Source organism: Siniperca chuatsi, linkage group LG17 (assembly GCF_020085105.1).
Source record: "Siniperca chuatsi isolate FFG_IHB_CAS linkage group LG17, ASM2008510v1, whole genome shotgun sequence".
Taxonomy (NCBI): Eukaryota; Metazoa; Chordata; class Actinopteri; order Centrarchiformes; family Sinipercidae; genus Siniperca; species Siniperca chuatsi.
In genome coordinates this window covers 14,000,785-14,027,999 of record NC_058058.1, presented here as the reverse complement: position 1 = coordinate 14,027,999, position 27,215 = coordinate 14,000,785, and the positions used below count along the sequence as shown (strand labels likewise).

The following is a 27,215-nucleotide window of genomic DNA, read 5'->3' as shown; positions in this document are numbered from 1 at the left end:
GACAATAACTCTATTTTCTTTGAGGTCAACCATCCCCTTGAGCATTCATTGTTTCTGAGCGCCCTCTTTCCCTGCTTTCTTATTGCTGCACATACAGTACAACTACTTAATAAGTATCTGTGTGTGTGTGTGTTGGGGTGGGTGTGGTGAGTGCATAGGAAATGCTTCTGCCTCTCAGTAGCCGTATGTCTAAATTTAGAGCCCCTTGCCTCCACTGTCCAACCGTCACAGGCCGGGTTGGATTGTTGGCCGTTCAGGAAAGAGACTTGAGGCGTGTTGAAGTTACGATAAATTGCACAAGCTCGGGTGTGCTGATCTGAGAATAAGACATTTGTTCTTAACATGCCCTGAAAACAGGGTGGCTATAAATACCCAGCTATACTGACCACAGGTCAAGGAAGTGCAAATGCAATGCTAGTTTTTTTTTTTTTTTTACAAAATGGGTGGATGAGGTGATTAGTATGCAGTGTTTTCTCTCTTTTCTTGAGTCTTTTTCAGAAAAAGTCATTTGGTGATAGACAAGAATATCTGACCACTGAAACTTAATTATCAGTTTACTGAGAAAATAAACTGAACTTACATTTACTGCAACTGCTGACAAAATGTGGCCAAGAGATAAATACACACACACACACACACACACTCTCTCTCTCTCTCTCAACTCAACTGAAAATATTATTTGACAACCTTTCCTTGAAAAAACTGCATAGTTGTTGATTTGATGCTGCAAACTCCTCCGTTACATACAGACACTTACTTATTTCACAAAAGCAATTCATGCCATGATTAAAGTTGACCAAAGTGCTAACACAGTCAAAATTTAAATCCCCGCATTTGCTGAGGGCAGGAAGCTTCAGTAGCTGGGGACCATTTCCCATCCTTGTCTATTTGATTATGAGATGTGTCTGTTTGATTGTCTATTTGGAGAGCAGCTCCTCCTTTATTGACTTAGTGCCTGACAGACCCCCCCCACACACACTCGTCCTCTAATTCTGTTCTGTGACATTGTTTGTCAGATGATTACAGGAAGGTGCCACAGTCGGTTTCCTCGTGAGTTTGCTTTAATGAGTTTTGTCATGTCATTGTGAACGAGATGATGCTGTTTACATATCACTAACTGTGCTGCATTTTAAATTACATATATAAAAAGGCTGTTAATCTTACTACTAGTGGTGTTATTAGTGTGCTTACATAGAGACCTGACATTATTGGAGAGAGCAGGAATGTGGTTGAACATCATTGATACCTCCAGAAACCTCAAGAGTATAGACTTATACTCAGCAACCAAAACGGTCTCAGCATAGACAACACCTTCTCTAGACCCCATGTTGGGAATTCATTTACATATAAGGCGTACAGTATTGCAGCCAATACATTTCATGCCTCACCTCACAAATGTTAATGCACCAACTCTCAAAGAGCAAATACAAGATGCAAATCAAATGTTGTCAAGGATACTGAAGGATTGTAAGGAAGAAAAACAAAATGTTGTATATTCATGAGCCCTGCCTACGGGCTAATGAAACTATGCAGGTGGAGGTTCAAATATTTATCACTAAAAAACCAAGAAGCATAGGATTAAAAATAGATTGAACTAATGAACAGGCAGAAAAATTTAACCTAAAATCATCATTATGTCATCACAGAATCCTGTATGTGCGCCTATTAGTGACATTTTTTGTACCTTAATTGTATCAATTTCCCACTCACCTCCGTAACACTGGTGAGTCCTTTATCCTCTGGCGCCCTCTAGTGGCTCACGTGAGACGCGTCAAACTCCGTCATAACGGAGGTCACAACAGAAAACATGGCGGCTCCCAGTAAAGCGACCGTGATGTTGAAGGCTGTGAAGAAAATATCGGTTCAGTTTTGTCCATTTGAGTCTAATGTCCGGTCTACACGGTAAGAAGTGTTGTGTGTTTAATGTGTTGTTGTGTCGGATAATCGTTTTGTGTTATTAGACAGTGAATTGCAACCGTAATTTGACAATGAGGTAACGTTAGCGTTATTTCCAAACTGCAGTCACAACTAGAAAGTTAAATTAGCTAACGTTAGTTAGTTCAATTAGCTGCGATAGTTTAGTGTTTAGGTTGTATTTTATTTAGTTAGTAACTTGTTATTGTCTTAACTAGAATGACTGGAGAAGACTTTCTGACATTAAAAACCCACGACGACATAAGGATTTCCCCCTACCTTACCTGTTTTCCTTTCTCTACATAGCTACAGTAAGTTACTCCTAATATACATAGGTTAATACATATTCTTCCCTGCCATACTTACCTGTTGAGGTAAAAGCCCTATATTTTACTTACTATACTTTTACTATATTTTACAGCCAAACCCCTTTTATACTTACCTGCCATGTTGACTTACACAGTATATGACTTTAGTTTTAGTCTAAACTTATTTAATATTTTGTCTGAAATTTAGAAAGAGGAGTAATTGAATTGATTTAAAACAGTTTTAAATAGAGGACCTGCACACTCACACAGGTGTTTTCACTTAATTCTGGCTAATTAGACTGCACAGGTTAACGTTGAGCTGAGCTTTGTTGGAATTATATGAACTTCATCAATCAATGAGAATAATAAAGGTGTAACATATGCCACCCACAGTCCTCAGATGAGGTATAATCAAGCAAAATAAGTGAAAACACCTGTGTTGGTGAACCACAGGTGTGTAGGGCCTTTTAAGTTATTGATATCTGCACACGCCATGAATAGAATCCAAAATAAAAATGATTTGGTGAAGAATGTTTTACTGTTACTTGATGAAGCCCTATATGTGAACAACCATTGTGTCTTAGAATTATTCAGATCTGTTAAAGGTTATATTGATAAAAATTTTATGTAGACAAATATATATAAATCCACAATGCTTTTAGAAAGGTGCGGAATAAAAGTATCACTTTTCCTAAAAAAATATGATTGTGAATTAATCATTTTTAAATTTTGACGGGTCCAAAATGAATGTTTTGTTTATCTCTGTGTGAGATGTCTGACGTTTGGTTCCTGTTTCTAACAAGGCTTGTGAGCCAGTAGTATAACGACCTTGGTATCACGTGGTATAGTTGCCAGTTGGTGTTGAAAAAACGGACACTGACGTAAGCACATATTAGCTTTCTTAGCTTTGTTGTACGAACAACAATAACCCATAATATTACAGTTCTGCATATTTAAACAAAATAAACAACAACTAACGACAGTCATAGTCCTTAAAACCTTAACTGATGTGTTGTCACTGGTTAGATTGTCAAAATGAGAAAAACAACAGCTTCAATCTCTGAGGAGTTGCATCCAGTTACCTAACGTTATAGTTCCCTCAAACAATGTAACATTATAAAGAAGATGTGTATCAGAGGGGATTTAGAAGTGGACCAGGATCCGACATAACCAATGGCCCGGGGCCAGTACAAGCTTATGCAGGGCAACTTGATTGTGGCGGTCTGGTCCGCTTATGAAAAGATGGTCGCTCTTCTTTAAGAACAGAGTGGACGTGGGATCCCAATATATTACCAATGTGTCATGTCGAAGGTAAATTAAAGTTCAGAACTACTGTAAATCTGCTCATTATTCTGTTAGGACCCAAAACGTGACTGTTATTGAGGGTGTCATCTCATATAGCAGTCTAACGTTAGCCCTATTATGAGACACTAGCTGAAGTACTTGTGGCTAGCTAGCCTTGTAGCCAGCCGCTTTGAGCTAAACAGCTACGGTACTCACGTTAATATAAACATCTGAAAATACTTATATGATCATACAGTCGTCCTTTCTCCCTGTAGCCATTGTTGCTGGTACTCAGCTGTTTTTTATAATCTGCTATGAGATTTGTTTTCAGCAAGAAAACACTTCGACTAATGTTAGGTCAACACTACTCTAACACTAGTTAACGTCAACTTTTACTGTAGCTGTCTGTCTAATGTCGAGCGCTGTCGGATTTAATAGCATCCCTACAATGTACTGTACTCTTTGGATTAAAATGTAAATATTTACCTAATGTCTTATAGTGTAATGATGACTGAAATGTCATTTTATGGTACGTGTTGCAATGTAGGGCCCCTATAATTATTAAATGATGAGGGAAAAAAGGGTTACCTAAAGCTAGCTAGCCATATTCTAAGAATACCATAGATAACGTTACATGAAACACCACCACACAAAGAAACCTAAATCTATAGCTAATGTATAGCTATATGTTGCAAAATGAATTCATTACTCTATCACGAAAGATTCATCACTTGATATGGCTGAGTCTCACTCCTCTTGACCATGAAATATGCATGTTGTGGAACGAACTGGGGGGGGAGTACGTCACCTAGTGGCTGGATGTTTTCAATAGCACCTTTAAGTAAATGTAGCCATACCAGTGTAAATTAGCAGAACATGGAAATATTCAAGTAAAATACAAGTATCTCACAATTGTACTGAAGTACAGTACTTTTAATAAGTTACTTTCCATCACTGCTGTAATCAATCTGCAATATGCTCTTGCCCTACAGAGAGTTTCTGGCCAAGGTGGGCTCAGAGAAGGCCAGAGCTACCAACATGAACTGTGAAGTTATATCCATGGTGAAACACGACAAGTCTGAGCCCGTAGTGGATATTACTTATTGTAAGTATTACCTGACCACAGTCAGATGTGTTGTGTTAATCCACTCATGTAGTCATAAACTGTCAGTCTTTTTTATCCCCATGAAGCCAACTTCTGTTGTAACTAGTCTAGATTCTTTATAGCTGAATTTCACTAATAATTTTTATACTATAAAGAAATTACATGTCTAAGGCATAGTAATTATCTAAGACAGGATGTTGAATTTGGCAACTGTAAAATCTCAAGCAGACTATATTAAAGAAAACATGTAACACTGATGCATTTAAGATGTTTTGGCAGAGAGACAGAGAGAGAGAGAGAGAGGTAAAGAGAGATGGACAATGGCAGAGTAACAACAAAAAATGAATGCGCCTGGAGAACACTGATATATTATGTCCTCAGATTTGATATTGAAGAAAATCAACTTTCTTTTCTGTTATTTTCTTTGAATTTGACTCATTCCTGCTAAAGTCTCCTTCTTAAAGCTTGAAGACAACATTTTGACCAGTTTTAATTTTCAGTTTCAGTAGGTCCAGGTGGGCTCTGTCTTTAAAAGAAAGTCCCTTGAGATATGTTTATGTTGAGAGTTGATCTATAGCTAATGAACTTGACCCAGTGAAACCACTGTGTTGTTCTGGTGGGTGTAAGTGAGAAAAGGCAGGGTGCATTGTCAGTCCAGCATCAGTGGTAACCTTGCTTGTTCTTTAAACAAAGAAAAAGGTGGTGCTGCACTTGCAGCAGAACGCCTAGTATATACAACTCAGGACTGTATGACCTAGTCTTGGAATTTCATGCTGTTGTTTTTACTGCTGATATTACGCAATAAGTATCACTCACACACAATGAGTCAAGTAATTACGAAAAGTAGAAATGTCTGCCATAGGTCAGCAGAACATTGTACGGATGTTATCTATTGTGTGTTACTTGACTTTTTCTCAGAGTGAACTTTTCACCTTTTTGCTTCTTGTACTCCTTATACAGAGACCAGTAATTTTATCATTATGAGTCATTTCATTGTGTCCATGTCTTTCTCTACTACAGTAGATGGAGAGAGGCTGGTGATGAAGGGAGCAAAGTTGACCAGCAGTGAGATGCTGACTGCATTTCAGTCACGGTGCACAGCCAAGGATCCGCAGGCAAAAGCTGCAACAAAAAAATAATGATCTTCATGTTAAATATATCTGTGTTGAATTTATCTGTATTTAACGGAGTATAATCTTGGATGTTTTATAATAAAATTATTTCATTTAAATGTGGTGGTTCTGGTGTAAATTGATCGTTGATTCACTGAAGCTACTCTGCATTGATTCTGATGTGATGTAATTTGGACAGGCATGATATTGAGTCAGTTACTCCTCTTCCTCTTGTTCCAAATTTCTCCACCATTTAAGGATCAAATCCTACCAGATGTTCTTTGCTGTCAACATGAACTGTACTACGTTCAAATTGAGAGAAAAAAATGATTGCACCCTCTTGTTAAGGGGAAATAGTTTTGACATTAGCCCCCATCAGCTATACTTATTTTAAAGACATCAATTGAAATGCTTTAACTGCTAAAAATGTGCTGTGCTCCAAACAGGGTCATGGTGTGTCCTTGCATAATGTACCGTTTTCCTGATAAAAGAGACCATTCCAGCGTTTGAGAGAACATTATGCAAGCTCCAACCTTTGACACAGCAGGCTTAAATGTAATTTGGCACAGAGTTTTAGATGCAGCCTCACTGAAAAGAAAAAAACTTTCACCCAGTAACAGATCACTAAAATCCTGTCCTCTCTGCTAGCTACCCTGTGTTCCATTAGCATCTGTAACTTAATGGGTTTTCTCTATGGATGGATATTATTACATCCATGGTTTTCACAAAGAAAATGTATTTTCATCAGTTTTATGATCAGCTGAAGCATGTTACTGATGTGGTTTACCATTCATTCATATAAGATAAATAACTAATGTATTTTTACTATACTGGCAAGTAAAGTTGGTACCACCCCCTAATGAGTCACCATTAATAAGCCATTAATAAGAGCACATGGACTGAGGTTGTTAAAAATCTCATTAACTTGTGTTTATCCTTTCTATTTTATAATGCGGTTATAAATGTCACTAATCCAGAATTATATGCTAATGGAGTTCTTACTTTCTAAAAAGCCATTAAATCTGCACTATTAATGTGTTAATAAATCATTAACAAGGGGATAAAGGGGTTTAATTGTCAAGTCTGCAGTTGCAAATGATAATAAGCTGTTAATATATGGATTTTGGTCTAGATTGTCCGCAGCCCATTTGTAGAAATAAGTGGTTAGACAATCTAACCAGTCAAAGGGGGTTTTCTCAACCTGGCAACCCAAATGTGTTTAATGGCTTATAATTGATATAAAGCATTAGTACATTTTTGATTAGCCATTAATAAAGCTATTAGTAACCATTGCTAACCCCAGGGGAATTTGATCAATAAAATAAATAATGGTTAACATTCACCCACTACACCTCCTATGAGGCTTTGCCAGTGTGCCACTGGCTTAAGACTCATGGGATATGTTGTTGTTGCATGCTAACAAAATAACCTTTTGCCTTGGTTAAAATGACAATATCTTAAAATTTTACTATGCGGACAGATACTCATTTGGCTTAGAATATAAAGAAAAAAACATAACAGTTTTTGGGAAAAAACAATTTAAAATACCCTTGTGAGAAAACCCATTTAGTTACAGATGCTAGTAGCTAGAAAGGCTAGAGATGGGCTCTCAACTTCTATTGTGTGACGTAGTAGGATTTGATTGGTTCCCGCTGCGTCGCTGGATGTCGGGTTGGCCCTTTAAAAAACGCTCCGAGTGTGTTCCCACATCGGGAGAGAGTTGAATCCAGAGTCATTCCACTGGTTGTTGTTGAGGATATCACATCAAGAAACTGCAAACATGGTTGAGAAGTTTGTTGGGACGTGGAAGATGATTTCCAGCGAGAACTTTGACGACTACATGAAGGCAATTGGTAGGAGAGTGTGCGGTTTAAGCTAGTTGATGGAAAATCACTATCAGTCATTTGCTAGCTAATTGTGAATTTACTGTTAACTTATGCTAACGTTTTTAAAAGTAACGTCAGCCTATTGGTTTCATGTCGGATATAGTGCTCTGCAATTTGTATAGTATCTAAAATGTATTACAGGAATAATCTGGAGCTGCTTTGAAAAAGTCCAGTGTAATTATCTGATTAAAAAAAATGCTTGATTAATTAAATTGACTTCCAATAGGCTAACGTTGGTTGTATTTTCTCATCAACACATTAAAACTAAGCTTTCAAGTGTATTTTACTCACAAGTGTGATACATTTTGGTGATCTTGCCCTCCGGCTGTGCAGGTGTGGGATTTGCGACCCGCCAGGTGGGGAATCGGACCAAGCCCAATTTGGTAGTGACCGTGGACGAGCAAGGGATTGTATGCTTGAAATCTCAAAGCACCTTCAAAACGACCGAAATCAAGTTCAAGCTCAACGAGCCATTTGAAGAGACGACCGCCGACGATAGGAAGACACGGGTTAGTGTGGTCTTAGGGCAGGAAGAAAAATACAAATCTCACTTTCTGTGCGGGGAACTAACTGCTTGTCTCTGTTTTGTGCCCTGCAGACCGTGGTGACTCTGGAGAACGGAAAACTTGTGCAGAAACAGAGCTGGGATGGCAAAGAAACGAATATCGAGAGGGAGATCGCAGATGGGAAATTGATAGCGGTAAGGATTTTGTTTCTCCCGACTTTTTTTTTTCTGTGAAAACTTTAACTTTTTAAATGCCTTAAATTAGTTTATGCAATGGTCAATGGTTTTTAACGTTTTTTTTTTTAAAAAAACGTTTTTTTAAATCACAGGCTCTTTACGTCTGATTTGGATGATTAAGTTGTAATAAATAGGCTTCCAATGCAAATGTATTGTGTTCATGACCAGCTATTCCCATCATCAATGTGTTTTTTGAATTTTAATTTGTAAACTCTTGTGCCCACATTCCACCTGAGAGGGCAAACATGTATTTTAGGGTAAAAATAAGGAATAAAAATGTTTTGTACTACAGGAAATCCTGACATAAAAAAGGGAAAGCAATACAATGAAGTACTATAAAGACAAAATAACAAAATATCCCCTAATATGTACTAAGAAGAGTACAGTTATATCATAAGAGATTAGGAAAATCCTATAAAACACTTTTGAGAACCACAGACACTCCAATGGGAACATACTGTAAGATTAGCTGAAGAAATGTTATACACATTATAGAGAGATACGTAAGAATAGCCTCTGCATGATAGCTGCAGCTTAAATTCTTTCCCAAACTCAAAACACATGCAGCAATTTATCATCACCTTCTTTACAACTGCACCTCCTTTTGATCTTCAGTCCGCACCTGATGTCTGTCCTTTCTCCCCCCTCCCCACAGAAATGCATAATGGGAGACGTGGTCGCAGTGAGGATGTATGTAAAGGAGGCATGACGGGGTCCCTTCAGCCCTCCCGTCGGTTGCATTGCTGGATGACAGGCTCAGTTCAATGAGCGTAAAACCAAACTAAAGTAACGCCGTGTTCTGCTGTTACTATTCTTTATCTTCACTGTGTTGCCAAAATTAAATTTCCGTGCCTCTGTTCTCCAACATGATACATTTGGTTTCATTTGGAATTGTTGTGGTGATTTGAATAAAAATGAAATTTGTCAAAATGGTGTCTCTGTGAGTTTATTGAATTTTAATTGTTGGTAGTTGTCAGCTTTTCTTGCTGTTTTAATTTGAATGGTGTCATGTCCAAATTCAATTATGACATTCTTGAAAGCATTCCAATCATTCAGACATGCTGAGGAATGCTGTACAAAAAAGTGCTCTAATGGGAACATACCACCTAATCTGACAAACTGATTTCCTGACTTTAATGGTTTATTCCCATGCTTGGTGAATATTACTGTAATTGCTCCACATGCAATCCTTTTTCCAGCTACTTTGGCTTGTACAGTTATTTCATGCTTCCTTATGTTGGTCAGAAGCCAATTGCAAAAAGATCCAACGATATTCCCAATTTAAAGGTCAAGAAGTAAACTGTCAGCCATCCTGATGTGTGTTGGCAGGGACTCCTTGAGGAATTTTTTTTTTTTTTTTTTTTTTTTTTTTTTTTTTTTTTTAGAACTATTGAGCACATCATTCAGAGAGGTCAGTGAGGAAATGCATCCCCTCTTCCTTTTTGGGAGGTCGAACATTTCCCATTGCACATGTACTGGCAGCTGTACGTACATGGAGAAACTAAAAGCATTATGGGTCGTCCCCACCCTTTGGCCACTGGTCAAGTGTTTGTGTTGGATGGGGGTGGGGGATGGGGGTTGTTCTAGAGGCAACGGCCACTTTCCCATGATAGGAAAGGGAGACGACAGCACTGATTGGACCTAATGGCCAAAACAGCTGAAACAGGTGGAATTGTGGGCCAACACTCTTGTTCCCTTCTGCGTGGACAATGGTACTGGCAGTAGTCGAGGACGTACAGTATTTGAACTTTTGGGCGGATGCCAAGTGGATGAGAACATCATAGTGGACGACTAGCAAAGGTCACCAGTGTAGAGTTGTATTAGTATGTCATTGGCCATGTTTTAAATGCCTCAAAGACATGTCAGGAGGTACAATTTCCTTCATACACTTAACACTTTCCATCCGTTACCATCCACGGCAACTGCTCTAGGGCTCCAGCTCTCTATAGGCCCCAAAAGCTCCAGGTTTACTGTGACTATTGGTTTTTGGTAATTTGATTACTGTCAAATTCATTGGGGAATTTGTACCACTAAAAGTACAATATCTTACATTATTATGTAATCTTGAAGTCCTGACTTGTAGAGAGGCACTGTGTCAAAATCTAGTTAGAACATATAGTATATTGTGCTCACATGATTTTCCTGAATAAAGTTGTGTTTTATAAATAAACTGACATACAGGAAACCTGGGGTCACGTGCTGGTTGGTTTCTGGGTCTTCAAAATATAGTGAAGCTACCTCCTATAATGTGCTGCGTGCACTGTACTTGGGAACAGCGTCCCCCAAACAGGTTAATCTGACCATGCCACCAATTCTCCAACCATGTGAGAATTGGATTCTGTTTGGTCTTTGTTGGACATGAGAAAATGAGATCTGTGCTAAAGGACGTAAAAAAACAAAAGACTTAGCATCCGTAGTGTTTGCTGGACCATGAATCGTCTTGGAGAGACTTGAATCGGACTTTTTTAACATGAATATTACTTGCTTTCATATATGCTGTGAATGCTGCGTAATCCATCTTGATCAAATTCATCTGAAGAGCTCCTGCTTAGCACTTGTCTGTGTGCATACTGTTCAAAATACTGTGTATTCTGTATGCACACTATAAAAGCCTTCTCAAACCATGATCATTTTCTCACAGCCAGAGAGAGAAAAGATCACATCTGCTACGGATTGACTTACAGGTGCAGTGCTTGTGATCCACAGGCTTCCCCGTCACTTTGTTTGGATAACTGCGGGGAATGAGGCAGATCTCCACCTCCCTGTTTTATCTCAGACATCTTGATTTGATGGTCCACGGTGTTTCTTAATTATTCAAAATAGAACTTGGGAACTGGAGCATGGAAACGTCAAGACAGTTAAACGAAACATCAGTCACATTCTGCAAGCAGCTCTCAGTGACGGCTTTTAGCATTTTTCAGTGAGTCGCAGCTTGAATATTTGAAAAGGTAGGAGCTGGACAGTATAAAGAACATACAACCATAAACATTAACAGTGCGCATGAAGCACACCATCTAAAATAATACTCCATCTTCCTAAGGTCTCCTAAGGTCAAACAGGATAGAAAGGAAGGTTTTCCTCTGGAGAGGAAAGGTCCTGATCTTCCTCCGCTGCCCACAGCTGACGGAGGAAAACTTTACATCAGAGTGGTTTCAGGGTGCAAATTAGGAAACTGTTCAGGAAGGATAGCATGAGAGTGAGAAGCCTGCTGAGAGTTGACTGGCAGAGAAGGACAGCGAAAAACAAAGGGACAAGAGCAGAATAAATTGGAGTTGTGATGTTCAGTGTTGTCATCCTCAAGTTGGGACATTTCTTGTAATGTCATATACAAGAAAATACACTAAGGTATATACATAATATGGCATATATGTTATCTCGCTGAAAGTGACTGATTTTCACCCCTGCTGTTTGTCTGCATATGTTGAGTGTGTGTGTGTGTGTTCTCATGCCTGATAGACAAAGGTATCTTGTTGACACTGGGGTTGTTTTGTGTTAAGAAAGATTGTCTTGGACTTTAGAAGAATGAACTCACATCCTTTGCATAACATCTGGAAAGCTGCACTTGATTTGTAGCGTTGACACCCTTCCTTTGCTTGTCCTTAACTTGTCCTTGTCCTTAACTCTGTCACACAAACACAAATGCCTTTCATGTTTAAGTGGATCAACAGGGCTAAAGATACATGATGTATGAGCTTTAATTCTCATGCAACACATGACGTGGGAGTCTTCGCTTCATTTTATTTTCCTTTTTTCCTATGATGCACTACATTAAAAATGTGCACCAGTAATAAAATCTGAGCAGACTTTATATCATTTCAGTCATTATTTGTTTATTTAACAAAAGATCTGCACACTGTACTAATAGCTCAATGTTTATTGAGCAACGTTTCAATCTAACAAAGATCAAAATTTATCCTGCTGTTTCTAGTTATTGCCGTTCTAGAGGCATGCTTTGCCCCCCATCAGACAGTGCAGTCCGGCTCTGCTCTGATTGGTCCAGCTTGAGTAGATTGACTCTCAATCATGCTGATCACAATCACCTGTGTGATGAATTTGTTTGTGTCTATATATTGTCTGCTCTGATTTGACAATGCCTGATGAAGATCTCCGTTAGATTGACACGTTGCTCAATAAACATTGACGGGCGCTGTTAGTACAGTGTGCGGATCTTTAGTCTGACTCTTGCCTTTAGTTTGCTTTTTGATCCAGCACCTGAAAAGTCTCTTTTTTTGGATGTGAGTATACCCTACACCCTTTTTGTCTTTATTTATTTGCCATGGCTTGAGGAGGAACTGGTTCCATGGACAGACATTGGTTAAATGCGGTCACTCACTCTTTCATTCAGGGATGCTGAATGAGAATGATGGACAGAATTTGGGCTTTTCTAACCAAGGATCACAGGAAAATATAAAAGCCCAGGGAAGTTAGGAACAGACTCAAGGAAAATTTTTAGACAGATAAAAGTGAGGGATCATTTCCTTGCGTGATGAGACAACTTTGTAAATTAGTTGTGATGTTTGAATTAAGGAGATGTGCAGAGGAAGGTGGTGAAAAAGGTCAAAATCAAGACAGGTGATATGACTGAATAGCTAGACTTTATATTTTTTTGGCTTAAACTTTAACTGTCTGGACAGGGTTTATGCTTGTTCATAATTATTATACTCGTCAAATTAGACTATAAAAGGCCAAAACAAACCCCCTTTTCAGCCACAACCTCTATGTTAAAATGTTAAGACTCTAACTGAATATGTCAGCATTATTAAAACGATGACACAAAGAAACAGCAGCAAGTCTGGACTTCAGCTTCACAACAACTTGACGTCAGCTTTCTCATTGGGGCTTGATGTTGAGTCTGAGCCACGTTGATTTCAGGGAAACTGAAGGAAAAAACACATGACATCCCACTCTATGTGTTTTTCAACTTAGGTTTCTGCTAGCGGGTGGGAACGACCTTGGGTTCAACTCCCACCTAGATACACCTCACTGACTCTAGGAGGGTTGTTGTGAAGTATATGCCTCCACATTCACTCAAAACATTGAACACATTGAATCAGTTTTACCTCAGTCCTCGCCACAAGATCTATGGCACCTATGCTGACCCAAGATCAGTCTCCTAGGGCAACCGAACAGCTGGGCATAAATATGTCAGTTGAGGCCCCACGGAACTGTAGGGGAGGCTGGATGCCACGCAACAGGCTTTCTTTCCACTGAACCTCGCAATCCAGTTACACTTTAGAGTGAACTCTGATTTCATCCACAAGCCTCTGAATGTTATGCAAGCTGTGCCCTGTCTGGTCGCACAGAGGCAGGCTGTGCTATTATCTCCCCAAAACACTGAGACATGTCTGGGATTCCAGGAAGGGACACTGTTTAGGATCAAAGATTGTTGTGTAGAGCGCTGGATTACACAGTAAGTCCAAAATTGATAAATTAGCAATTTCTCGTATTTTTATGCATCTTTATTTATCACAAATCAGCAGCCATTAGTGCTTAAGTCTGTGTCTTATGGGCACAATTAGTAATTTCCACTGTTCACATATACACAGTTAATTTATACATACTTGCCTCTATAGGATTAAAGTCACTCGCAACAAAGCGAAACAGAACTCTCAATTCTTTTCTCTTGTTGGCCTCCCACACAGAGAGGTCAGAGGTCACAGGCTCAGCTAAAGAATGGGGGCAGAAAGCCAACTAGTCTGACACATATTCATGTGATTTGGGATTTTTGTGGTTGAAAGCTTTGCATTAATTCTTGATGCGTTGAGAATGTCCTTAAATGACATTCTTAATAAAGATGGTGTTTTCAAACCCAGCTCGAAATATAACTTCTAAAGGCCTTTGCACTGTATATGAGGAAATACATTTTTGCCTTTGAGGACACCTCAAAGAATCACTGTTTTTCAAGTCGTCCCACCAGGAGTTCCTGTCAAAGCTAAGCTTAGAGCGAGACCCCTGTGAGTGATTGTAAAGCTCAGAGGAAGGATGGTGGAAATCTTTAAAGTGAGGCTATACATACCAGATCCTACACAATGGTTTCCCCTAGAGAGCACTTGAACTCAAACTTGGCGCTATGGCTTTTATGAATACACAAGCATGTTTACCTGCCTGTTCTTTTGTCCATGTGTCTACGCTTGTGCATTTCTGTTCCAAAACAGATAAAGAAATGCCTCGCTAGGAAATAAAGTCAGGAAGTGTTAGTTTTCAGCTCTGAATACGCCACAAGTTGTCACGATGTTGGGCTTATCCACTCCTCCTCCTATGACCACTGTGTGACAGGACATGTGATCTGTAATCTGGAGGGGGTGATGGTGATAGGGGAGTGAAGAATGGTGTGATCTTTGTAAACAGTGTGTGTGTGTGTATGATTGTGAGTCTCTGCTTGAATATACATGTATCTGTGTTAAACCAGATGGGAAGTAACATACTGTAGATGGTCTCTGTTTGTTCACATCAAGCATTCTTTGTGCTCAACCCTCAGAAAGAACTCAGTGACTCTGTAACATGCAGAGCAGTTTATTTTATGGCCACAGCATGAAGAGCGTGAACGGAACTTCTGTGAAGGAAAACTAACTTCAAACACTAAATTATTACATAATCAAATCAGTGAAACTGTAAGATGCATGCATTGTACACACTCAGCCCTAAGGAAGTTGCAGATTAAAGAACTCATTTGCTTATGCATTAAAATATGATGCGAAACGTATGCATGTTAGCATTAAAACCAACATATGAAAAGCAAACAAATTAACCTCACCTTTGAAAATCATCTTGGAATGTTTAAAAACTTTGATATCAAGATCATATCTGACCGTGTCCCATGATCCATTAAAGAGCCACCCTGGGGAGTTCAGGAGTGGCAGCAGGCAGTACAGTCTGAAGTTTGACTGGAAGAACTGTACATCCTCTTGTGCCACACAACACAGCAGACTGTCTGTTGCAACCCTTGCGATAGAGTAAGATTTCAAGGAAGGAGGAAGGAAGTGGACAAAGCAATGGAAAAGTAATGCTTTTCTGCAGTTTCTATGCCATAAGTATGCACACAGACGCACACACAGACACGCTGACCTTCTATTGCAGGTGGTATGGCTGAATGGTGTAGATATTTTAAAGGTCAGGCCATGCTGTTTGTCTGCCCTGGTTTCAATGGCTTGCAATCTTTATCGAGTCATGTAACTGCAGAGTCAGAGAATGTCGAAACATGAGCGACTGAAGCTCAGACTTTATGCTTCTGAACTTCAGATTTATCCCTTTGTGTTCAGTACTGTATAGTTGGTGTATGTTTGTCAGTCCTTGAGAGGATTTATTCAAAGTTCAAATTAGCTGTATAATGTTTTAAAAGGGGTCAAACCAACCAAAGCAGGTTTGTCATTTCTTTGGGAAGCTCATATTTAAAGCCAAATATGCCATCTTACTTTAGTCACAGAAAAAAACAACTACATCAATACTGCTATATATACATTAAGTAATTTATTTTACATTTTGTCACCTACTGAGCGCAGGCAGTTTGGACTTGTCCTATAAAAGCTTTCATTAAAAAAACAATAGGCCATCAGGAAAGTTGGCCTGATAGACACTTTGAGACGTGCTGAAGGCAACAGGCACTTCCCCACAATGCACTGGAGAGATAACCACAGCCTCTGATAGGCGGGAGGAAAACGGAAGCTATTAGTCACAGGCTGACCTTTCTCCAAGTGGCTTGTCAACAGCCCTTTCAGCAGCATAAGCCCAACAAACCTCTCTAAGCCCTTCAGGTGAGATTCATTAAACAACCACAAAGTTTTCTTTTTATAGGTTTCTTGTAACGTCTCTTGCCCAGGTGACAATCGATGGATAGTCATGGCACTGTAAGCGCTTTGTCAGTGTGCACTAACAGCACTCTCATAAAAGCTATAAAGCAGCCACATTTATTATTGTCTAATGCATTTGTAGGACAGGAGCGCTTTTTATTATTAAGCTTAACTGTATAACCATAAATCTGAGGTCTATGGGTTTACAGCTGTTTGAGTCGACGCCTGTGTGAAACTCACCGGGAAAGGACTCAGCTGCCTTCCCCGCAATGCACAGCTGCACGTTAAACAAACAAGCACCTTCTGTGGGTCAACTGTTCTGTTGGTTTTTTGTCTTGTCAGGCACTTTTGATGGGGAAAAAACAGAAGGAAGAGTGGAGCATGTGACTTAAACTGACTTGCCACAACATTCAAGATTAATGTTACATCCCACAATAGCAACAGGGGGTACTCTTATGAATAGCACTGTGTTAAAATGAAAAGTTCTCCAACCAATATTTTACCCAGGTAAAAGATTTGTTGTTTAATACATTAAGTACAAAGTGTAAAATTTAAGCTCTTGTACTCTTGTTTTTGTGGCTTTGGTGTGCAAAAACAACATTTTATCACCTTTATAAAGTTGACATGGTGAACGTGTTAGCGTGCTGGGCAGACGTAAAGTAAGAGGAGGGTTAGTACTGTTACTGCTACTGTACATGAGCAAAACCTCTCACCTCCTCACCACAGTGTGCTAACAGCAGGGGAAAGGTGAGCATGTGCCGAGACGTTAAAGGTACAGGAAATAAAGAGAATGAAGTGAAGGATAAGGAGACGAGGAGGGGGATGAGGGGAATTCGCTTGAAGCAGGAGCTGGTGGGAGAGCAGTCGTACTCCCACTCTCCCCTTGGGTGTTCCTGTCAGGGCTCCAGGGAAGCAGACATAATTCACTTAATTGGTTCTCACTGTTACACATATAAGACAAAGCAACAGAATCTCAGAGGGATTTTTCTCTTCTCTGGGCCAAAGGTAGCATGTACTTCCCTTTACTGTCTCTGCAAATGAAATATTTCTTCCTCTCAGTACTTTGCTCCAGTCACATATTTTCTGTGGTTCAACTGCACAAAGCAGTATTTATTATCACAACCTTGTTCATTTGATAAAAGGAGCTAATGTGAAAAGGTACAAGCACAAATCACAGTAAAGGAAGGGCTGTGTAAACATTATAGACTCTTTGATCTCTGCATGAAATCGATGAATTAAAGAGGTTAATCCTGTTTGAGACTGTACCGTATATATTATGTTATACCGTATTATACCGTACATACTTATCATCAACCGGTAAATCCACTTTGTACTTACACTTATTTTAATTTTATACTTATATCCACTTGGTACATAATTTATCTTACCTGTATTATAGTGTATTATATTCTGATTGCTTAGAACTTCTATCCCTGTTTGCAATGACGTGATAGTGAACTGCTGTAACAAAAGAGTTTCCCCTCGGGGATCAATAAAGTATTTCTGATTCTGATTATGTAAAGAACTACTTGAAACATGAAATGCCAAGTCACAATCTTCTTGAATATGCCCCTTTGCTCTCATTATAGTGTGTTTTAGCCTGTTGATAGATTTACACCGTCACATAAACAGTAATTTAAGTCTCAGTTATTTACACATAACTTGTATGACAGCTCCACACTGTGATGTGAGGGACTCCTTTCCCCACATTCTCTCAAATGCTTTGCTCATTTTTTAAACCTGCGACCCACTAGACACATTCTGACTGGGCTAAATCAGTGTGCTTTAACCTTTGTGTGCATTAGGAGCTTAAACCAGCGCGTGGTTGTACAAGGCAACATGCCAGTACGAAACCTGCATGAGCATAAAGCCAAATCCAAAGAGAGTGGACTATTTCCCACTGGGCTTTCTGACAAACTTATCTGAATGATGAATTTGAAGATCCAAGAGTCACTGCTTTTTGGAGAGAGTTCCAAATCACTGTTGGCCAAGACCTGTGATATGTTGTTATCTATGGGTGCTTTGCTGGGCTGGATGCTTTATGTAAACTGTCTAAATTCCATATAACTGTGGGAGTCACTAATTTTGCCCATTGTAAATAGTCAGCACTGACAGTAAGTTTGCTAATTGCTACTTAATTTAGGATTTTATGTGTGCTAGTTGTGTGATGCAAGTCAAGACACGTCAATCAAAATTGAAAATGAAAAAACTCTTTCCTAAGAGAACTCTCCCTAAATTATTTTTATGTTGTTTTCTTTCTGTGAAGTTCTCAGGTTGTTGACAAGCAGGACACTGATTTGCTACAGATGTTCAACATTAAAACATTTGCGACAAACCCACCTATACTGATGAAGCAATTGTTTGACATACATGAAATGCGCTTATTCCCTTCTTGCCGAGAGTTAGATGAGAAGATTTATCAAGACTGGAAACAGGGGGAAACAGCTCGCTCACAAAATCTGCCCACCAGCACCACTAAAACTCCAGTGACTTCATGGAGTCTTGTTGTTACTGTGAGGTTGCCAAGCAAACCATCAGAGCTGTTTCCCCTGTTTTCAGTCTTTATGCTAAGCTAAGCTAACTGCCTGCTGGCTGCAGCCACATATTCAGTGTACAGACATGAGAGTGGTATTGATCCTAGGATTTACCACTCGGCAAGAAAGCAAAGCTTTTTTTAAATGTCTTTAGCAGAAGATAAGTTATTTGATTGAAGCCCCTTACAGTAATCGAAGTCATGTCTGCTAGCCTCCCTAGCAGAAAAGGCCAACAGATACCGGTGCTCATCTATTGCAACATAAGCAAAACACTTTTTCATTCAAGGACTCACTGATGTCAGAAGACAGCATAAACACTAGATCTCGGAAAAAACACACATTATGACCAAATACACAGAAAATGTAGTTACTTAAGTGCCTTTCTGAGCAACTATTTGGTGACCTTGTTCCCTTAGTGTATGTCTAGGAGCATGGTACATATCCTGTATAGACACAGCAAACTTTTTCACATGAACTGTGTTTACCTTTAAGGTTAATGAACGTGCCCCTCTTGTGTGATGTTAGAGTTAAAATGAAGCACAAAAGTTTCCCATTAGGGCAAACAAATACTGGTTTCAAATGTTTCAAAAAAGGCACTTCTTCACTCAGAGCAATGCCACTGCTCACACTCAAAGATGGTCATCACCTGGCGTTCACTGTACTATTAACCTGTTGACTCAAAAGAGTAAAGGTAGATTAGATTAGTAATGATTCCAGCCAATAAGGTACGCACTGTGAGGTCTAATGTGACAGCATGCTCAATATTTGCTAAAGATACCCTTATCTCACGGTGATTTGGCATATAATACTGGGCTACTATTTCTTTAATTTGCCATAATTGCAAACTTGCATTTCACTAGATCGTAACAGTGGTCAGCACATAAAGGGTAACATCAGAGATGTAGGTTGAACAATTAAATTAACTTTATTTAATACTGTGAATCCAATGGTCCAAGCAATGGTGAAACAATCACCACAGACGGAGGAGGGGATAATATTTAGTTTTGTGTTTCTGCCAGCATATTAAATTTGTCCTGCCATTAGACAGATTTTTTTTTCTTGAAGCTGATACATTCATCTGTCACATTAGCTGGTTTAGCATAATATTTTATGAGCTCATCATACTTTTTGCAAACAAACGTAATCTACAAAGCCATTTACAGACATCAGATGGGATGGAGTAAATGTATGGTGGAAATAAAGTGGAGTAAAAAACCAAAAGTAATGAATCTCACAAAATAAAAATACTGACTGTGACTTTAAAACTATGCTGTAGTACTTGAGTAAATGTACTCCACATCTGGATACATCGCCCACCTGCCACTAGTACAGTAACCAGCTCCCCTATTCATTCAACCCTCTCCAATACACACTCACTTTCACAGACACAAACACACACACACCTCCACAGCATTAATCCCACCAGGTTGTTGGGTTCTATGGGGGTCAGCGTTTGCCGGACGCAGCTTTTATTTGGGCCTGATTACTTTTGGGCACAGTCATCGTATGGCCTCTGTCGACAGGGATAACGCTCATTGGGGTCGGATTGGCGTCCGCCTCACTGGCTCCATTCACTGAGCCAGGCACAATCATTTAGAACTGGCAGACCTAACACCTAACCCACAGAGCTGGGCCAGCTCAGTCAGCAAATACAACCCCCCTTCCTCCACCCCTTTAGTCATCAGAGAGGATGGTGAGTAAAATGAGAGAAAGGGTGAGATAAAGAGAGAGACAGAGAAGTAAGAGCAGAGGTGGAATAGAGGAGAGAGTGTGAGACATGAGTGAGCAACTCGGGGTAATTGGGGTGATAAGGAAAGAGGGACACAAAGAAAAAGATAGAGACTGTGTATGTGTGTCTGTGTGTGAGAGAGAGATAGATAGATAGAGAGAGAGAGAGAGAAGGAGAGAGAGCGCAAAACATAGCTTTTCATCAGCTGACTGGCTAGCAGATCTTTTGAATCAAAGCCGTTTCCGCAGCAGCTTTTACAGAGTTTTGAGGTTTTGACCCTGACGGCCTCAGTGGCACTGAACCCGTTGTTCAGGATCCCTAAATGTCGCTGCAGGCTGAAACTCACACCTCCCACCCCTGGGATGTACATCTAAATGGCCAGAAACTACATGTGCATGTGCATAAAATATATATTGTATGTATATGTACCTGACCTGAGGCAAATACGACATAATACAAAATGCAGCAAGAAAATGTTTTCAGATTTGCATACATGAGGTTATACCATTTTAACATAATATAATTTATATTATATATATATATAGTATAATTTATATATATAATATAATTTATATTATATTATATATATATATCATTAATAGAAACTATTCTGATGGTTGTATTTGATGTGGTATTATTTTGTATCAGCTGGCCTCTGCTGCTCTCTTGTGGTGCAACTGAAAGCTTGTGTTCTTTGAGTTAGGACTAAGAGGAAGGACATTTATCTTTATGTTGCAGTATATTTATATTTCCACACCTGCTTGTCATAAAAATATGAGACTGAGTGCAGAGTCATTCACTTCAACTTTAAAAAGGAAGTTACTTAGTTCCTAGTTACACTAAAAGGTTAGTGGCATTGACCTTACAAGCTACATGCTGAATTTCCTTCAGTTTGACACATATTTAATAAATACAGTACTCTTATCAAAATTCCTATTGGTGAAATGTAGTGATAATGGCACCTTATTTAGCCAAGGTAATTATAAGCTCTCCTTCATATGCTCCTGTTCTCATATAGAACCTGCTGAACCTGTTCAATCCCTAGCAGCTGGTATATTTCTCTTCTTTAATTATGTATGTCGCAATGATGTACAACTAAAACATTTCAAGGTGATTCATAGCATTAAATTATATCTGACAAGGCTGGTCATGGTGAAATTAGTGGACATACACAGTGTATATTTTTGACTAACATGAAGAGGGCAATAAAATGCTCGCATTTGTTTAAAACAAAACTAAAACGTGAGAATGTATTTATTTATTACCAATGGTGCAATAAATGGTGTTAGAGAAAGTGGATTTTGCGTCTAATGTTACTGAATACAAGGAAATACACAGGCTGCTCCTTTAAATGGCTCATACCATTAGTGACAGCAGGGGGACTGCTATTAGCCATTCCCACAACATGATGGTATTTCGCTGTTATCTGCTGCACATATAAGATAGGCATTATAATTCTAAATTACACATTACTGTTTCATTTAAATTACCGAAATATTATACAATGACGCCAATCTGGAAAGTAACGTCTTACGTTGAGCGGTCCCGGATATCCCTGAATTTACAAACACACTTAACCATCGCTGTGCCAGTAACCTGCTGAGAGCTAATGAACGGAGCAAAGGAAGTATTAAAGACGTTTAAAAAGAATTTCATGTCATATTAGGCAAGACTGGGAAGTGGGTCAGACATGTTTGCGACTACGACTACGAGTGACAACGGCCGTGACGGTCCTGAAAGTGATGCAAAGCCGCCTCGGACCACCGCAACAACGGAATACTGCGCAAAGTTGCAGCAGTGGATGTGGCAGTATTACTGGGGGTATGCCAACTGGCAGAGCTGGGTCTCTCTGTCAGCCTTCCCTCCTCCGTGCAGTTTCCCTCCGCCGGGGACAAGCGCTCAGACAGCGGGTACACCTGCCTCGACCTCCGGCGGCGGGCAGCACGCTTTTGACACGGGAAACTGGTACAGCTACCCTTATCCCCTCGGTTTCCCTGCATCCTCTACTCATCCGGGTGCTGCCCAGACCGAGCAGGGCTCAGCCGCGACCCCGACCCCAGCTAATGTTACTGATGCCCGGCCAGCCCAGCAGCAGAATGGGAATCCAGCTCAGCCAGGTATGGCTCAGTTTGACAGTGAGCTGCTGTTGTAGTCAGTGGCCTACCTCAGCCTCCAGTAATGCGTGGGCTTTATTTTGTATAAGCTAGGTCATGAGTCTAATGGGAAGCAGGCTTAAATGTATGGCCCTGTGGAAACAAGCTTATATGCTTAGAGTCATTCCAAGGTCTCTGTCAGTGCTCTGTTAACCTCTGGTAAGTTTCAGCAGACCTACAGTAGCTGGTCAGGGATTCAAGGTCATTTATTTGTGTGAATAAATTAGAAAGGCTAATGCAGAAATGTGTAAAATTGAAAAACAAAGCATTCTCAGTACACTTGTCTTTTTATCCGCTCCATATAGGACGGGAGTACACCATCCCCTCTCCTCTCCAGAGGTTCCTAGCTGAGACAGTGGACTTCTTTATCCTGTTTTGTGTGAAGGCCACCATCGTGCTGTGGATCATGCATCTGAGTGGTATGAAGTGAGTGAAACTATTAAACACTGTTCAGGGGAAACAGATCATTTTAAACTAAAATGATGAGCAAATGAAGACGGGAAAAACAGAGCCTAAAAAAAGCAGAGCATTGAAAAATTCAAATGAGCCATTTCAGTCTGTCTGTAAACACTGTGTAGCTGTGGGTCAGTTATGCAAAATACATTATTTGCATGACGATTTGCATCATTGCTTTAATGCCAAGCTGTTTCAACATTCCCTAGATCCATCCTCATACTGTTTCTCCTCTTTAAAGGGACATTGCCAAATTTATTACCCACTTCATCGTGGAGGAGATAGATGAGAACACGTCCATGGAGGACCTACAGAAGATGATGGCTGTAGCTCTGGTCTACAGGGTGTTAGTGTGCGTCTATGAGGTGAGTCATATTTTGCCAAAGGTGATATAGATGTAATATGCAATATTTTAGCTATTGAAAAATCACATGTCAAGCTGTATAGTTCATGTTTATTAGCTTAGAATGCATGGTCATTTTTAGCTGGTTAGAAATCAAACTTAGTAATGGTTGTTGAAATTAATTTCACCTTTATCCATTTACAACATTTAGTAACATCTTTCAAGACTTAAAACCAGTGTCTTTTTAATGTAATGCTGAATACAGCTGAACGGAAAAGTCTCAAGCCAAATGACTTCTTAACACACCATTCGTATTCGTAAATGCGTACAAGAAAAAACAAAAATATGTAACATTCCCCATTTTGTCCATTCACATTTGTTATGAGTTGCCTCATTGCCACAATGAGAAGAGTCAGGCACAGTCAGAGTTCTTCTACAACACAACATTATTTGCCACAGAGGACAGTGATGCAACACTGCATTCATAGTTGCCTAAGATGAAGTCATGTATCACGTCTCTTGTTCGACTTATGCATCAGTGGCTTGTTTTCCCAGGTGGGAACCAGCACTGGGACATTCAGGCACCTCTGCTCAGACTAATGACATCTGGCATGTTTCCTTCCTTTTAAGCTTTTGACCTTGTTTGTGTAAACCTGAAAATTCATTTCTTGCCCTTTTACTCCTGCATGTGACAAGCGTGGTAGTGGTTGTATAGTGCATTTTATTGGCGTGGTCAGGAGCCCACAGGGTTATTAACAATGTGCATCTCACATTAACCAAAAATAAATTGTGTTCAAAACTGTATGTGTGTAAATTTTGCCCAACTTGTCCAATCAGACAATCTGTATTTGGGGTGCTGGTGGTGCCACACCAGGGAAGTTCCTGCTTGGCCTGCGGGTGGTGACATGTGACACGTCCACTCTGGTCCGACCCAACCGAGTCCTTGTAGTCCCAGCGTCTAATGTTTCCCTCTCTGCGTGAGTGATCACATACTGGAGAAGTTACTTTTTGATTGGGAAAACTTGATAATATTGTAAAATATCTTGGCTGGTCTAGATCTGGCCTTAAAATGAGCATTTGACTGATCAAGTTGGAATCTGTTGTTGTGTTTAAATCACAAACCAATGTCACTTGTAGTCTCTAGTACCTGTAGAGCATCTGTGTGAGAATTCTCAATCTAACTTCTTGTTTTGTTTTGTCTCTTTTGTCTTAACTTTCACAGCTCCACAGTGCGGGCACTTAATAAGAACTTCTCCATTGCCTTCCTCTTTCCCGTCTTCATCACTCTCCTTTTCTTCCAGCACAACAGGACTGTGTATGACATCGTGGCAGGGACCATTGTTGTCCAGCGTAGAGGGGGCAGATAGCCTCTCCTCCAGCAGCAGACTCTCGTATACTTGGCAGGGTAACTACAAAGTGCTACAGGCCCATGTGTGCTGAGTGTCTTGAAATCAGTCACAAATGAACTAACATTGAAAAAAGCAAGGCATTGGCCCATTTCTTCACTGGATCAAACAAGGACTTAAACTGCACTTTAAAATTGGATGCATTGAGGTTTAGGCCTAGTACTTTGGAATCAAAAGAATCCAGCTTTACATCTTTTGGTGTAAACATTTTTTTTACCACAGAATCAACAATAAGCTGTCAGGAAGCCCTCTGAAGTATTGTGATTTTTGATAATTGCAAAGTATGTTAAGCAGAAAAGGGTGCAGTCCAATTTTTCTGTGATATGTTGATATTTTTCCTCATATGATTTGAATCTTGATATGTGTCCTATGTCATAATATATTGTTTATTTATTTTTGCAAAGCTTAGAGCCCCTATGTGTAGGATTTAAAAATTGTAACTTTGGCGACCCCCAGTGGCTGTACCAGAAAAGACCCCAAGAAGCCCACCAATTTTCACAGTGGTTGTCTGATTTTTCTACAAACAGAAACTGCCATCATAATAATTTGACACACGCTATAATCACAAACGAGTTCTACAGATAGGGGCTTTAAAGCAGGATTAAACATTATTAGGTTCTAAACATTGCAGCATTTTCTTGTATGCATTGTTGTTTTCTTCAAGGTAATAATGGTGAATCAGATGTTCGGTTTACTAATGATTTTTTTGTGTTACATTGCGATTATTCTTAAGTATTCACACTGAAAAGGCCAGGCTCATTTGTATCCATTCTTTGTGCCTATGGATATTTTGATGAAGAACCTTCTGCCATAGTGAAATGTAACAATAACTTTTCTCCCCATGGTAAAAGGTTCAAACACAAGAAATCATGTTTGTGAATTCCCCGCTCATATTTTCTGTCTTCAGACTTGTAATTCTTGTGACTCAGGGCGACTATTTTTCAAAACTCTTCTGGTATTAAAGATTATAAATGATTTATTCACATATTATAATGTTGGTTTAGCAGTCCACTTTAGAGTTTACTTAAATCCACAGTGTGGTCACTTATGTCATTGAATTATTATTTTTTCCTAATTGTTTGTGTTATGCAATATCTTGGTCTTTACAAGTACGCTCATGTTGACTGTCAAACAATGCAGTCAGATTGGCAGATGAGTATTTTCAAAAAAATTACCACTTAAATTACTTATTCAAAAATCAAATCAAATCAATCAAAAAATATGGTCAAATATTTCAATAGCAGTGCTGAAACTATCATTTTAAGGCAACTCATGATTTATCAACTACAGTATTACATTGTGTCATACCAGTACACGATTTATGCAAAATGTTGAAGCTGCAATCATATTTGATTCATAGTCTCAAATATCCATGTCTGAAGGAAAAACAAATTCAAATATCCTTTTTAAACTAATCGTTTTACACATAATATTTCAATTTACTAGGCAAATTGTGATAAAACCTAAATGAAAGGACTAGCTGCTGATCTAGCATTTAAACGCTACTGACTACCGCTAAGGAGGTAGCTGTAGAATATTAAATAAAAGATTTCAGATAATCTTTTAGATTCTTATTTAATGACTTTTGTCCCCTTGTTTAGAGGAACATGCAGGAAAAATTATTGAATGTAGTATGGAACTTAGAAGAACACCAGGCAGTGTTAGAGAGGAACATGCAAAGCATTTGAGTGTGATCACAGTGCAGTGACTATTAAGTACTGAATAAGTTTAAAACATAAAAGCAGGTATATGGGACAAAGTTAAGGCAGTTTCAGAGTTCAGACAGTAAAAATGGCTAAAAAAGCAAACATAATTGAGAGGATTTTCAGAATACATTAAGAAATCAATTTTCTTTGTCTCATGCCTGAGAATGTGGGTGATAGAGCTTCCTGTACTGCTATAGGAATACAGGATTAAAGGGATTCGTTTTTACTTAAAGAACTGTAAAGGACATTACACGCTCCAGTACAACAAACACGTGGTACAGACCAACTTCCAGTTAAGAACTATGACAAAAGTCATCCAAACTCCACCATCAGGATGTCATTAAATCTACAGTAGGAATAATGTTTCATATAGATCTTAAATACAGAGGTATTCATTTTGAGAAATGACATCAATTAGCATTGACTTTTCTCCACAGTAGCTGAAACACTATGCCACATGGGGGCGACATTAGACAGCACAGATCGATATATGTGGCCCGGATACAGTAGATAGAAATAGACTGTAATTACTGGATGTTGGAATTATTTTCAAAGATGTTTATCTTTAAGAGCACAGCCTGTGTTTTCATAACTGATAAATACACAACTTTTATTATAACTGAGGGCATGCAAAAACATGCTGACTTGCAAAAATATATTTCTGCAGTACTTGCCTTCCTGTCCTTCCACCTGTCTGTTTGCCACTTCACAGTTCCTGTCCTTTACTGTCTTGTCAGGTATATCTCAAACAGG

At 39.3% G+C, this 27,215-nt stretch overlaps 4 protein-coding genes across 6 annotated transcripts in view; 3 read left to right on the top strand and 1 right to left on the bottom strand.

The window, feature by feature from the left end:
- Nucleotides 1-1,783, bottom strand: part of pag1 (phosphoprotein membrane anchor with glycosphingolipid microdomains 1) — a 52,753-nt gene extending 50,970 nt beyond the window's left edge. The window contains exon 1 of the mRNA XM_044170714.1: nt 1,711-1,783. The gene's annotated coding sequence lies outside the window, so the exon portion shown is untranslated. The remainder of the gene's footprint in view (nt 1-1,710) is intronic.
- Nucleotides 1,745-5,842, top strand: mrpl53 (mitochondrial ribosomal protein L53). Its single transcript, XM_044170718.1, has 3 exons — nt 1,745-1,902; nt 4,499-4,611; nt 5,632-5,842. Exons 1-3 carry the CDS (start codon nt 1,808-1,810, stop codon nt 5,748-5,750), a joined length of 327 nt encoding a protein of 108 aa, XP_044026653.1. The 5' UTR covers nt 1,745-1,807; the 3' UTR covers nt 5,751-5,842.
- Nucleotides 5,843-7,414: 1,572 nt separating this feature from the next.
- fabp4a (fatty acid binding protein 4a) lies at nt 7,415-9,281 on the top strand. 2 transcript variants are annotated; one of them, XM_044170717.1, is made up of 4 exons: nt 7,415-7,576; nt 7,943-8,118; nt 8,208-8,309; nt 9,007-9,281. In XM_044170717.1, exons 1-4 carry the CDS (start codon nt 7,504-7,506, stop codon nt 9,058-9,060), a joined length of 405 nt encoding a protein of 134 aa, XP_044026652.1. In that variant the 5' UTR covers nt 7,415-7,503; the 3' UTR covers nt 9,061-9,281. The 2 variants fall into 2 exon arrangements, with proteins under 2 accessions (XP_044026652.1, XP_044026651.1); XM_044170716.1 differs by having other exon boundaries at nt 8,967-9,281.
- Nucleotides 9,282-12,454: 3,173 nt separating this feature from the next.
- On the top strand, nt 12,455-25,743 carry fam8a1a (family with sequence similarity 8 member A1a). Of its 2 annotated transcripts, XM_044170709.1 has the most exons (6): nt 12,455-12,586; nt 22,068-22,518; nt 22,860-22,980; nt 23,249-23,372; nt 24,188-24,327; nt 24,573-25,743. In XM_044170709.1, exons 2-6 carry the CDS (start codon nt 22,092-22,094, stop codon nt 24,715-24,717), a joined length of 957 nt encoding a protein of 318 aa, XP_044026644.1. In that variant the 5' UTR covers nt 12,455-12,586; nt 22,068-22,091; the 3' UTR covers nt 24,718-25,743. The 2 variants fall into 2 exon arrangements, with proteins under 2 accessions (XP_044026644.1, XP_044026643.1); XM_044170708.1 differs by lacking the exon at nt 12,455-12,586 and having other exon boundaries at nt 21,785-22,518.
- Nucleotides 25,744-27,215: the final 1,472 nt, after the last annotated feature.

Bases quoted from the DNA above. Each gene is read 5' to 3' on its own strand.
- mrpl53 (XM_044170718.1), top strand. From the start codon at position 1,808: ATGGCGGCTCCCAGTAAAGCGACCGTGATGTTGAAGGCTGTGAAGAAA. The intron at 1,903-4,498 runs GTAAGAAGTGTT...CTTGCCCTACAG, and splicing joins TCTAATGTCCGGTCTACACG to AGAGTTTCTGGCCAAGGTGG. The intron at 4,612-5,631 runs GTAAGTATTACC...TCTCTACTACAG, and splicing joins CGTAGTGGATATTACTTATT to TAGATGGAGAGAGGCTGGTG.
- fabp4a (XM_044170716.1), top strand. From the start codon at position 7,504: ATGGTTGAGAAGTTTGTTGGGACGTGGAAGATGATTTCCAGCGAGAAC. The intron at 7,577-7,942 runs GTAGGAGAGTGT...CCGGCTGTGCAG, and splicing joins CGACTACATGAAGGCAATTG to GTGTGGGATTTGCGACCCGC. The intron at 8,310-8,966 runs GTAAGGATTTTG...TTTGATCTTCAG, and splicing joins CAGATGGGAAATTGATAGCG to TCCGCACCTGATGTCTGTCC.
- fam8a1a (XM_044170709.1), top strand. From the start codon at position 22,092: ATGTTTGCGACTACGACTACGAGTGACAACGGCCGTGACGGTCCTGAA. The intron at 22,519-22,859 runs GTATGGCTCAGT...CGCTCCATATAG, and splicing joins TGGGAATCCAGCTCAGCCAG to GACGGGAGTACACCATCCCC. The intron at 22,981-23,248 runs GTGAGTGAAACT...TCCTCTTTAAAG, and splicing joins ATGCATCTGAGTGGTATGAA to GGACATTGCCAAATTTATTA.